At 49.3% G+C, this 12,702-nt stretch overlaps 1 protein-coding gene across 1 annotated transcript in view; it reads left to right on the forward strand.

Moving 5' to 3' along the window:
* Positions 1–11,529, forward strand: part of LOC115615382 (fer-1-like protein 4) — a 29,271-nt gene extending 17,742 nt beyond the window's left edge. The window contains exons 30-45 of the mRNA XM_030503470.1: positions 699–787; positions 1,154–1,285; positions 1,573–1,621; positions 2,137–2,243; positions 2,402–2,533; positions 3,174–3,284; positions 3,717–3,844; positions 4,245–4,415; positions 5,150–5,304; positions 6,030–6,208; positions 7,236–7,321; positions 8,206–8,304; positions 8,514–8,755; positions 9,407–9,687; positions 10,371–10,471; positions 10,930–11,529. Of these exons, the coding sequence (XP_030359330.1) occupies positions 699–787; positions 1,154–1,285; positions 1,573–1,621; positions 2,137–2,243; positions 2,402–2,533; positions 3,174–3,284; positions 3,717–3,844; positions 4,245–4,415; positions 5,150–5,304; positions 6,030–6,208; positions 7,236–7,321; positions 8,206–8,304; positions 8,514–8,755; positions 9,407–9,687; positions 10,371–10,471; positions 10,930–11,110 (2,243 nt within the window). The 3' untranslated portion in view covers positions 11,111–11,529. The remainder of the gene's footprint in view (positions 1–698; positions 788–1,153; positions 1,286–1,572; positions 1,622–2,136; positions 2,244–2,401; positions 2,534–3,173; positions 3,285–3,716; positions 3,845–4,244; positions 4,416–5,149; positions 5,305–6,029; positions 6,209–7,235; positions 7,322–8,205; positions 8,305–8,513; positions 8,756–9,406; positions 9,688–10,370; positions 10,472–10,929) is intronic.
* Positions 11,530–12,702: the final 1,173 nt, after the last annotated feature.

Below are 12,702 nucleotides of genomic sequence, written 5' to 3' on the forward strand. Positions count from 1 at the left end.
TGCCTTACATTTGCAGCAAGTAGAGAAGGGAGAATGGCTGGTGGAGATGTCTTAGTCCAGCAGGACATTTAGCTGGGGCTAGATACTTATTCGTATCTGGGGCAGTAAGCTGGGACAGTAACTTATTCGTGTGGAAAGTTTGTGTCTAGAATCAGAGATTTTTGGCCTGGGAAGGATTGTTGTGTTCACCTCTTTCAACCTTCTGTGTAGCCGGGCTGCTGAGCTGTCTCTAGTGATGTCCATCGAACTTTAGGGAGCTGGTCCATTAAGACCAAGGATTGACAGGTTTATGCTTCTCTCACGTTGCTGGGTCAAGGTCTGTTCATTGGGCAATAGATTCGCTGAATAGCTCTGTGATAGCAACAGCCGGAGCTCCTGATCTGGAAGTGTGTAAACAAACACAGCACAAAGGGGAAGAGGATCGATTGATCTGCGGTCATCTCTGAGTAGGGAAGGTGTTTTTTGTACATCTATGTTCGTGGTAGTCAGCAGTAAACATGCCGATGGCGGCCACACTCAGCACTGCACTTGGGTTTCCAATGTTTATGCAGGGTCTGCTATTAAAAGCTTTAAAAGTAATGACATAATAGTGGGGTAAAAGGGAGGGTTTTCCTGTGGAATAAAAGCTGACCAAAAGGTAGGAAGCAGTGGGCAGAAATAAACACATGGAAACATGAAACTCTTTCTCTTTATTTCAGCTCGGAAAGTCTCACCCCAGCGTCTTCTCTCTCATACTGTGGTAAATATTGACCCAGGTCTCAGCACTCATGCCCTGAGTCTTATGAAGGTGAGTGGTGTGTTGGGCCCAGCAAAACTTGAAGTTTGGAAACAGAAGAGTTTGGAAAGCTAGACTGAAGGCTACAAATAAACAGGAGAGTTCAGAGTTGTGTTTCAAGCACCATTTTTTGCTCTGGTCCTAAACATTCCTCTCTCTTGCCTGTTCATCTGCACTGCTGCATGCCTGGGCTCAGGCAGAGGGAGCAGAGATGTGTTTCCTTGTGCCTTTGCTTCTGTAGCAGAGCACAGACCTGGAGCTGCAGGTAGCTTTGCATCTTACGTTCTGCCTGGCAGCTGAGGCAGAGGCTCCCAGGGCACATGGGGGTTGCTGGGTGGTTGTTTCCTCCCTCTGAACCCTTTTCTCTGTTCTTTTAAGGCTCCTTTGAAAAAAATTCCTATCAATAAGCTCGTAAAGAAGGAGGAAGAATATGAAGAGGAAAAACCAGAGCTGGAAGAGCTGGATTGGTGGTCCAAGTACTACGAGTCCCTGAAGGAGCTGTATAACCAGGTAATCTTTTGTGAGAGTTGTCTTGCCAGGATGTGCTATGGGTCTGCCCCAATTTTCTTCCTTGACCCGTGTCCCTTCAAAACAGAAAAGCCAGCAGGAGGATCTAGGGAGAAGAAAATGTCCTTAAGGCACTTACTGGATACCCTCCTGCAATGATGTTAATGTTAAATGGTCTCAGGCTAGGTATTACTGACTCTGCTGGCAGGAAAGCTTTGACAGCGTCCTGTGCTTGGGTGGGGAAGCCTTTGCTGTCAGGGATGTGGGGTGACTGTTTGTGTGTGTTTCAGACACGCAGTGATGAGGAAGATGCTGAGAATGATGACCTGAATGATGCAGGTGAGTTCTCTGGCAATACCCAGCTCTTCTATGGGGAGAGACAGGGCTTAAACCATCCCAGAGGGTGCTGGGCTTGTGGGAACGGGGTCTGAGCAGACAACAGCTTTGCAGCATTCAGCAGAAACAGCACAAAAGGCAGCAGAGAGACTGGAAACATTGGCAATGGTTAACAAATTCTATTTCAAGTTGAAACCACCAAATTTCCTCAGAAAATGATGGAAAATGGTGTTGAAGCAACAGCCTTCTGAGTGAGCAAAAACCTGCAGAAAAACCAGCTGCAAGAGCATGGGATTGTCAGGGTGGAGCAGAGTCTGTGCCACCCATCCAGCCATGCCTTGTGGGAACCTGAGATGCCATAAGGATGCTTGTTACACACAGCCATAGCTCCAGTTAGTCTGACACAGGTCAAAGCCCTGGGTGAAAGCAAAAGCTGTTGCTGGGGTCATTTCGTAGATGGACACTTGAGATGATGGGAGAGATCAGAGCATTTCCTAATCTTTTATTGCCATTTATAGATGGAGGCAATTTAAATGCATCTTCCATTGACATGGAAGCAGAAGATGAGGCAGTGATTGAAGCTGAACCTGCTCGACCCAAGAGGAAGCTCATGGCCACCCTTCAGGTGATTATTGGGGTGACAGATCCCTTTGTCCGTGTCCTTCTCACCTCCCTGGGGAGGACCAGGTGAAGTGGTTGAAGCAGGGAAAGGATGGTCTTTCTAACTCTCCTCCTCTTTAACATGGCAGGAAAAGCCCCCAGATTACTTTCGATTTATTCCAGATCTACAGCTCTGAGCTGGAAAATGAGTTTGATCATTTTGAAGACTGGCTGTGTATTTTCCCCCTCCATCGTGGCAAGGCAAATGAAGATGAAGATGGAAACGAGGATGAACATTTTGTAGGGAAGTACAAGGTACTGTATCATTTGAATGCCATTTGTGCTGCCTGTGGAAGAAAATCCTTAGGACAACCTGTGTTTCAGAGCCTGCCAACACCAGCAAAGCCTTGGAGAGTGCATGTGTGTGCAAGGTGCCGTGTGGCTTGGCCATTTACTGTTGCTGCCTGTTGAAGCAATTGTGTATTGTGGTTCTTTGTTAGTTGATAAATGCACCTGATGTAGATTTTTTTAGCTCTTACAAGGAGAAAGCATGAAGCATGAAGGACGCTTATGGGGCCTCTGGGTATGTTCAATGTACAAATAAGAATTAGTGAGCTTCCCTGGTTTTAAAATTAGTAAAACTTGTATAAAAGAGTCATCATCCTCCCACCCAGGAGCTCTTGAAGACTGAAATACCAACTACAGAAGTTGATTTAAGAAGGTCCTTAGAAAACCTTTGGTGCCCCCTGCCTTTGGCAGTCCAAAGTGCCTGAAGGTGTTCACGTCTGGCACTGGCAGTGGTCTGACAGCCTGCAGCCTAGCTTGCAAACAGGGACTGCCTGGGCCATGTGGACATGATTGTGCCTTTGGAAAGGACTGTCCCCATAGTGGCTCCAATCCTGTCTAAGACACTCTCTTTTGTATCTAGCTGTTACTTGCAGTGTCTTTCCTACAGGGCTCCTTCTATGTCTACCCCACTGAGGAAGCCGGCACGGAGCCCAAGGTCTCCCAGGGCGTTCCAAGAAACAGACCCATCAAGGTTCTTGTAAGGGTTTATATTGTTAAGGTAAGAACCTGGTGGTGATGGCAGTAATGCTCGGAGGTCTGTTCCTCCCTAGGGACTTCCTGCTGTTCTCTGCTCAGTAAATATGAGCAGTGGCACTTGTGACAAGCTCGATGCTGGCTTGAAGGCTCTGAAAACCCAGGGCGAGTCAGCTATGTCTTGTCCATGGGAAGCCTTCCATGCTTTGTAGCTTCAGTAGGTGCTAACATTCAGATGGGCATTTCTTGGCTCCTCTTATTTGCCTTGAGGCCATGAGCAAGTAGTTGGGCAACTGCTGGAGACATTGATGGCTCATTGAGTGGAGATTTGTATGGGAACAAGTGCTGGTTTCACTGCTGGGGGGCCCTGACAGCGGGCTTGGGTGGCCTGTGCAGTGTTCCTTGTGCAGGTTGCTCTCTGCAGTTGGTGTATGGCAGTTCCTCTTGTGTATTCCAGGCTACCAACCTGTCTCCAGCCGACCCCAATGGCAAGGCAGATCCCTATGTGGTGGTGACTGTGGGGCAGGAGCAGAAGGACACAAAGGAGCGATACATCCCAAAACAGCTCAACCCTGTGTTTGGAGAGTATGCAGGAAATTTTCATCTAACAGGTTTAACAGGAATAGTGTGAATCTGGCTAACAGAGGAGCCATAAGTGTTGGGTTAAGAGGGGAGCACTCTCAAAGGGCTTGATTTAACAGACAAGTAGCAAGCCAAGGAGTAACAGAGCATTGGAGAGCTTTCTCCCTAGCTCCAGGGCCTCTATCCAAGGGCATTCTGGAAAAGTAACTCCTTTGTTTGAACGTGCACACTGAAAACTGCTGCACTGTGAAATTCACCCACTGAATTATGGAGAACCAAACTCTATTAGAGGTCTGGGGGTTGTCCAATACAGTTCTTAAATGAGTAGGATAATCAAAGCAGAGCATGTGTTTCATTTCCATCCTCTTTGCTAATTGCACTCTACCCGTCTGCTTCTACCCAGAGTGGTGGAGCTGACTGTCTCATTTCCCATGGAATCGGAGCTCACTGTGGCAATATTCGACCATGATTTGGTTGGATCTGATGATTTGATTGGGGAGACCAAGATTGACCTGGAGAATCGATTCTACAGCAAGCACAGGGCCAACTGTGGAGTGGCTTCTCAGTATGACATGTAGGTACCGGTGTGTGATCCATCAGGGCCTTGACGTGCTCTCATTCTTCTCACCTACCATTTGGGTGGGTAGCAAAACGCCTCCAGTTTTGCAGGATGGAGCTTGCATGCAGTTTCCTTTTGAGTAGGTGCCTCACAGATTCACTTACCTGGATAACTCCATCTCCTTTATATTCGTACCAGCTTCCTGTGATAGCTCTAATCCCCACTGCAGACTAATATATTTTGCATATAGTAGCAAAAAATACTTTAATGATTTCATATTGGTGTCCTGTGAGAAAAGCCTCACTTGACACTGGTGTGATTTTGACCTTAGTAGGGTGGTTTCTCTGGCAGCAGCTGATTCTGTGAGCAGCAAGACTCGTGACATCTGCTTTCTTTTGGATTCTCTGATGCTTTTTGGCCAGTTTTCTGTAAACTTCTCTTCTCCTACTGGAGAATTAGCTGTGGGCATGGAGTTGAGTTCCCAGCACTGCTTAAACCTCTCTCCTATTTAGAAGCTGCAGCTGGAATTGCTCCTGCTGCTGCTCTGAAGTTAATGGTTCCATGGGGTGCAAGCCCGACTTGTTCTGGGGCAGGAGAGCTTTTGTGAGCCTGTGGTTTTCCCAGTGGAGATCTGAGCGGGGATCTGGTGGCATAGCCTGTGCTGTAGGGAAGGCAGGACATTTCAGCCTAGGATAAGAACCTGTTGTGTCTAAGCTGAAGATGTTCTCAATGTTCTTCCTTCCACACAGAAATGGCTACAACACGTGGCGAGACGCTTTCAAACCCACACAGATCTTGGATAGTTTATGCAAGAAAAACTCACTCCCTGCAGCAGAGTACAGACGAGAGGAGGTCAAGGTGGACAATAAGATATTCAAGGTCCCTCCAGAGGCTTTTCCTGAAGGTACAGAGGGTTGGGAGGACAATGACTGCTCCCTTATACAGCTGCCTGTGCTCAGCAGCGCATGTGCTGGAGAGAGGCCTGGGAACCCACTGTCCTCTCTTCCCTGATGTGTCCAGGTTGGCTGGGTCACCATGGGAAGCATCCTTAGTTCTCAGTGGCCTGGTTTCAGTGGGTGATGGTGTTGCACTGGGGAAGGATGTGATCCAGGCTGTTAGGTCCCAAAGTGGATGGAGCAAAGTAAACTCACTTGCATGGCAGTGATATGAACAGGCGTAGCTTATTCTGGTGGCCTCCAAAAGGCCTTTTTCCCCTTTCTCAGGTCAGTGGGTAGCTGGGAAGGGAGAAACGAGGTGTGTTCCTGGTGCTCCCCTGAGAGCTGGCTCTGGTTCAAACGTGTCTGCAGTCAGAGCCCCATGAACCTCTGCTGTGCTCAGGGGCTGCTTGGGATGGTTTCAGTCTCAGTCTGATCTCCAAAGGGCAGATGCTCTTCATAAACACAGGGGTGGGTTGGTCATTTTTTCCTCACTTGATGGTTCTGCTTTGCTCCCCACCAGCAGGATTTGGTCTTGAACTTCACCCTCACCTCCTGCTTCTCCCCATGGTGTTTTTCTGGGGAGGTGCTTGTTTGCCCAGTCCATCATCTTCCCTTACTTGTGACTGTTGTCCTGACATGGCTTTTGCTGGCCAGATGTCTTCGTCTTCTACCTGGCTGTGTTCTGCTGCAGACGCCTCTGTGAGGAACAAGAGAGGAGCAGTGGATGAGAACTCCTCAGTGGATGATGAACACAAGGCTTTGTACGTACTGCAGCACTGGGAAGAAATGCCAGGATACGGATACAAGCTGGTACCAGAGCACGTGGAGATCCGGTCCCTGTACAATCCTGAGAACCCTGGACTTGTGCAGGTAAGATGTCTCCTTGTCCAGCATAGACATTGCTCTGAGAAGGACCTTTGGGGCCGTTGGTTCCCAGCCCGGGCCCCTGTTTTTCTCCTCATCATGGCAGGAATCCCATGTGTTGCCCCTTCCTGGGCGGGCAGCTGGAGCTGTGTCTGTGGAAGCTGTCCCTGCTATGAAATGAGGACTGTTGGCCTTGGGTGGCCTTTGCTCAGGTTCACTTTCTGACCTTTCATGGTGCTTCTGAACACCCTTTCCTCAAGGGACCTCTGTCCATCAATGTCATGGTACCAATGCTGGTGCACAGAGTTCTTCCTGGCTCCTCTTGCTCTGATGAGGTGCTGTCTGGAGGTCAAGAAACCTGCTCTGCCTTCCGAGCCCTGCCACCATGCTGGGTGGTGGTCTCCTTGCCTGTCCCTGCCTCTTCCTCTGCTTTGTCTCTGTCCTGCTGCTTTGCTTCCCTTTAAGAGCCCTGTTCCGCCCTCTTGGCTTCCCCTTGGGGGCACAGTGTGTCTGCTGGCTGGAGGAGAATCATTCACCCTCAGTTTTATGCAGCACAGGGATCTGAGCTCAACCATTTCAATGCGTTGCACTGAACATCTCCTGTTCCGTGGGTACTAGAGGTTGGTAACAGAGCAGAGCTCTGCAGCCCCTCTGGCTTTGGTCAGCATTGGAAACGCAAGTGGGCAGAGTCAGACCCATCACTTTTTAGTTTACTTGGTAATGCTGAAACATTATATCATCATCTACTTCACGTTAACATAAAGGGACACATTTGCCTCTGAGTGAAGTGTATTCGGTTCAGCTGAAATGTTTTTCCTTGGAGCAGGGTGGGGAGGAAAATGAGCCATTTTGGGTAGTTTGGATTTTTTCCCTATCTAAAATCCAGTCACACGTCACCGAAGTGCTGGGGAAGGACAGAGCCAAGCAGTGGCTTTCTGGCAAGACTTTCCTTGCAGGACCAAGCCCTTGCTCCATGAAAACCAGCTGGAAGGTGCTCTGTCTTTGAAGTCTCTCTGCTGTCTTCTCTCCTCAGGGCTCCTTGCACATGTGGATCGACATGTTCCCAAATGATGTCCCTGCACCACCGCCTGTCAATATCAAGCCACGGCTGCCTGTCAGGTAGAACCCCTGGGATGGGGCTGGTGGGCTGTGGGAGGGCCACTGTCCCCCACTGTGCCTGGTGGGATGTGCCACAGAGTCCTGCACGGGCTGTGCTAGCCTGGAGTGCAGCTCCTCTGCTTCAGCTCTGGCCATGGGGTGGTCTCTTGGGTGTATCAGCTCAGGACATCAGAGCTTCAGCTGCACAAGTGCTTGTGAAGGGCAGAGTTCATCTTTCTAAGGCTGAACACGAAGATGGTAGAAACCCAGGTCAGAGCTCCTCATCTGGCTCTGTTTTGGCTTGTGGAACAGATGTCCTTTGTGTTGCTGGAGAAGTGAAGCTGAAGGAGGAGATCTGCTGTTTGCAGTGATCTAATGGGACTATTGAGATGGAGGAGCAGATTCTTCTCGGGTGCACATGAAAGCACGAGAGATAATGAACACAAATTGCAGCAAGGGAAATTCCAACTTAGTAAACATTTTCCCAGTGAGAGTGAAGCTACCCTAGGATAGGGATGGAGTGACCCAGAGAGGTGCTGGGATATCCATCTTTGGAATACTCAGAACTCATGCAGGCAAACCCCTGCGCAATCCTTGATTTACTGTGAAGTTAGAGCAAGAGGTTGGAGTAGAGCCTGTAGAGATCCCTTCCTGCCTGGGCCTTTCTGTGCTCCTATGGCCAAGTGGTGCTTTGGGTTTCCCCAGGGATTTGCTTAGCAAAAGCTGCCTGTTGTGACTGTGGGTGTTTGTCCTGTGGGTTGTAGCCCTCAGGAAGGGTTTCATGCATGGCAGTGGCCTGCTGGGCTGTGTTTGGCAGGAGGAGCCCTGGCAGGGATCACAGTGCTAGAAGTGCTTGACCTGCCCTCCCAGCATGTGTCTCACTCACCCCTGTGTCCTTCCCACAGCTACGAGCTGCGTGTGATCATCTGGAACACTGACGACGTGATCCTGGATGATGTCAACCCCATAACGGGAGAGCCTTCCAGCGACATCTATGTGAAAAGGTCTGATGGAGGCCAGAGCCTGGCTCCTGCCCTGCCCTGCACCCTCACTGCCCCCTCTGATACTCATTGTGAGGTGCCCCCCTCCATGCTGTACCCCCAGAGGTGTTGGTCTGGTTTGGCTCTTTAACTCTTTCCTGCAGCCCCTCCATCCTCTGCTCAGCCTTTGAGGCTGGCTGCAGGGATAAGAGATAACTGAGTTTCTCCTGCAGCTGGATAAAGGGTCTCGACCACGACAAGCAGGAGACAGATGTTCACTTTAACTCCTTGACTGGGGAGGGCAATTTCAACTGGAGGTTCATCTTCCGCTTTAACTATCTCCCGACTGAGAAGGAGATCACCTACAAGAAGAAGGATTCTGTCTTCTCTCTGGAGGAATCTGAGTTTCGGGAACCGGCTGTTCTGGTCCTCCAGGTCTGGGATTATGACAGGATTTCAGCCAATGACTTTTTAGGTATGGTGTGACCTGCTGGAGGGGTGACCTGTCCCTCACCTTGCTGGAGTATTACAGTGTTTCCCCGGGGCTCAGCTCTCTAAGAAGGGACACCAGGAGCATCAGATCAAGCTCAGCAGTCACCTGGGGTGGTTTTTCACATATGAGATATAGGCAGAGCCTGGAGATACGCAGCTCTCCTATTTGGACACACTGAACTTATATGCTTGCCCCAGGGCCTTGGTGTCCCTTTTCAGGACTGTGGGAGCAAAGCCAAGCAGGGAGATGAACTGGGGCTCTTTCAGATGTGAGGCAGACTTGAAACCTTTAAAGACTTTCCCAGATTTTACATTTTTGATTGACATTTGCAGGAACGGGAGGGGAAGAGGGGCTTGGACACGTGAAGAGAGCAGAGTAGGTATGGTAAAGGAGGAAAAATAACCCAACTGGCCATATCAGAGATGAGGCAAGACGTGCGGCTTCTGGGTCTTAGTCTCTAATTCTTGGGCTGGTCCTTTCTTATGCTGAGCTTCATGTTCTCCACCTGCAGGATGCTGTTAGATCATTGCAGCAGCTGGGACTTACTTGTGGTGGTGGGAGGATGGCTGAGACAGAAAGCCACATCGTGTGTGGGGATTTCACCAGGAGCTCTCCTCTTCACTCTCCCTGCAGGGTCCATTGAGCTGAAGCTGCATGACATGGTGCGGGCAGCCAAGAGCTCAGAGCATTGCACCATCAAGATGGCCAAGGAGAACGCAACCCCGCGCTTCTCCATCTTCCGAAACAAGCGCATGAGGGGCTGGTGGCCCTTCATCAAGCTCAAAGATCAAGAGGATGAGGAGAGAGAGGAGAGGGAGAAGAAGCAGAAGAAGAAGAAAAAGAAGTGGAGCAGCTCAGTCAAACCAGAGGACTTGGAGTTCACAGACCCCAGTGGGAACAAGTACCTCCTGACGGTAAGGCGGGTTGTTGGCACGGGTGAGTAGAGAGCTGGTCTTTTGCCTCTGCCTTGACATGGCAACCTTGTTCCTGCAACCTCCATGGCATGCACATCACCTATGGAGTAAGGTGCTGCACAGGACTTCTTTGTGCACCATTGGAGGCTTGTCCCATCTGCTGCAAATCCAGCCCATCATCTACCCAGATGCCACCTGCAGCAGTATGGAGGGACTGTATATGTCTTCCTCTGAGCTTCCCATGGAGTAGCGCTCAGTGCAAGGAGGAAAGCAAGAGGCATGCGGCTCCCCATCCACCGGACAGGACAGCAGCAAAAGCTTGTCCAGATGCCAACTGTCCCAGGACAGACTTGCTGCTGATGCCCCTGCTAGTGAACCACTGCTTGTCCCCAAGGGTGAATTCTGCTCAGTGCCAGTGTGGGAGGCTGCAGAAAATCCAGATATCTGGGGAGTGTGTTACAGTGCAGTGCCTTGGCTGCAAAGCAATTTGTTTCTGGCCAGGCCACAGTTTCTGCTGGCTGTGAAGTGAGAGGCACTGTAGCTAATGCCTGGAGAGAAAGGGTAATGGCTCTGAGCATCTGAGTAAATGGAACTGGGAGGAAACAAACCCAATCCTGGCAGGGCGTGTGGTCAGCAGGGGTCTGTGAAACAACATCTATGGCTCAGACTTGTTCTCCCTCCAGGGTAAGGTGGAAGCCGAGTTCCAGCTGCTGACTGTGGAGGAGGCTGAGAAAAGTCCCGTTGGCTTAGGCCGAAAAGAGCCTGAACCTCTGGAAAAGCCCAAGTGAGTATCTGTGTTATCCCCTTTAACACGGCTGGACAGTGCTGTGTTGTCCGCAGCTGGTTGCGTGGGATCAGGGAGCATCAGCTTGTCAGGAAGCTGAGGGCAATCAGTGAGGCCCTGGTTGATGGGTCCACAGCATCTGGGGCAGGGCTAAGCTCAGCGAGGTTCTCAAGGCAATGATGCCTTTCTGTGCTGCTTGTACAGAAAGGGCAGCTCTGGTTTAACCATGTGAATGTCCCCACTGGCCACAGCTCTGCGGGGCTGTCTGGGGCCCAGTGTCCTGTTGTATCCAGTGCTTTCACAGGCACTGTACTTATTGCAGCCCCAGGATGATCCTGCCTGGAAGCAGCAGGAAGAGCTGGTGACCCATGAGGGCAGCAGGGCACCAAAGCTGAGGGGCCAATGTGCTGCTCTGGGGGTTGAACCTGTGCTTATCTATTCTTCCCTTCCTCTTCCAGCCGGCCAAAAACTTCTTTCAACTGGTTTGTGAATCCCATGAAGACCTTCGTGTTCTTTATCTGGAAGCGATACAAGAAGTACATCATTGTGCTGCTGATAGTTGCTGTTCTGACCATCTTCCTGGTTCTTTTGATCTACACCATGCCTGGATACATTAGCGAGAAGATCATCAATGGATAAATGCTCTTCAGCTCAGGACTGACAAGGGTGCTTATTGCAGTAATTGAGACTGGACCAGAAAGTTTAAGGAAATCCTGCAGGTGCAGAGGCGACCTTCAGCATGGCAGACCTGGAAAAGTGGCCTCTCTTTGAGGAGTCCTGTTCCATGATAAGTACCAGTGAGACTGAGATGCTGCAGGCAGTCCTCACTGATCCCCCTTCACCCTTCCTACCAGACAGCACAGCACTGGGACATTGGCATGGGGTCATTAGTGTGAATCCATAGTGTGGTGTTGGGCTGATGTAAATTAAATGAGATTTATTTTCAGCATGGTCTCTGGTGCCCCAGCGTTCCTGTCTTCTGCACAGACAAGCCCTGATGTGATCTGATCTCAAGAGGAGGTAGGTGCTTTACCCTGAGTTTTGACAGACAGGAATGATGCTCTGAGGGACTGTTGCATTTCCAGTTATATTAACTGACAAAAGGGTTTTATAGTGAAGGTTCCTGCCTGATTGTATGTTGAATAGTGCAGGAACAGAGTGTTTGGGGGAGAAAACGAGCTTGGCCTTTTCCTCTCCTCCCTTTATACCACATTTTAATGCATTCAGTTGACCTGAGCTTGTCTAAGCCCTGATGTGTAAAACTCCCTGCACAAACATGGCAAGTGTTTAAAGGAGGGATCCCTCCCCACTTGAACACACAGTGTAAGGGTTTGCAGCTCACTTGGACACACAGGTCTGCATTTGCCATCCAGAGCAACATTAATGCTGACATTGCATTACAGTTGTGCCCATGTGAGCTGCCTTCCCACCCCACTTACCCCAAAGGGTCAGTCTTCTCTAGGTGGACAAATAACTGCAAACATAAGAAAATGGTTAAAATTATCATTGCATTACACTTACCATAGCATTAAGTGTAATTTAGAGAATCTCAGAAACATGGGGAAACTTCTTGGATCACATGAAGATCTCCAGTAAAGTCTTAATTACTGTGAATTTGATCAGAGCATTCATGCATCTCAGTATATATTTCAATAGGTTCCCTGAAAACTTATATATTTAATTACATACTTGTGAAATATGAAATCCAGGCTGAAATCAAAGTGCCTCATTATATCCTATTTGCTCTGTTGAATTTTTTGTGCTAGCAAAAGAATTGTATCAACATTACAGCATCTCATCAAAGGTGTTAAAAATATAGTCAAGAGTTCTGTAAAACAGGGTAGAGAGCCCACCTCTAGGTCACACACACTGGTGCTGGTAAACTTACAGGTGAGAGAAGCAACCTGTGGCTGACACAGAGCTGAAAGTGGGATTAAAAAAGGTATAAATAAACCATCATAGACACACACATGGAGTGAGCCTCCCCCTTGTGTCAATCCTCAATGCACTCACCACCAGTTGTGAGAGTGCTACAAAGAATTTGCCTCACTCTTTGGGCAAAGAGGATGAAAGTCAACAGCTGATGTGCCATGAAAATATCTCCTCAAAGTGTGCACATGAGGCAGCGTTCACTCCAGTACCAACAATGAAGTTATTAAGGGCCAACATCCCAGTCAAAACTGACATGAATTTGAACTACTGGAGGGAGATGGATGGTATCAGCTTTTCAG

Source organism: Strigops habroptila, chromosome 13, assembly GCF_004027225.2.
Source record: "Strigops habroptila isolate Jane chromosome 13, bStrHab1.2.pri, whole genome shotgun sequence".
NCBI classification, from domain to species: Eukaryota; Metazoa; Chordata; class Aves; order Psittaciformes; family Psittacidae; genus Strigops; species Strigops habroptila.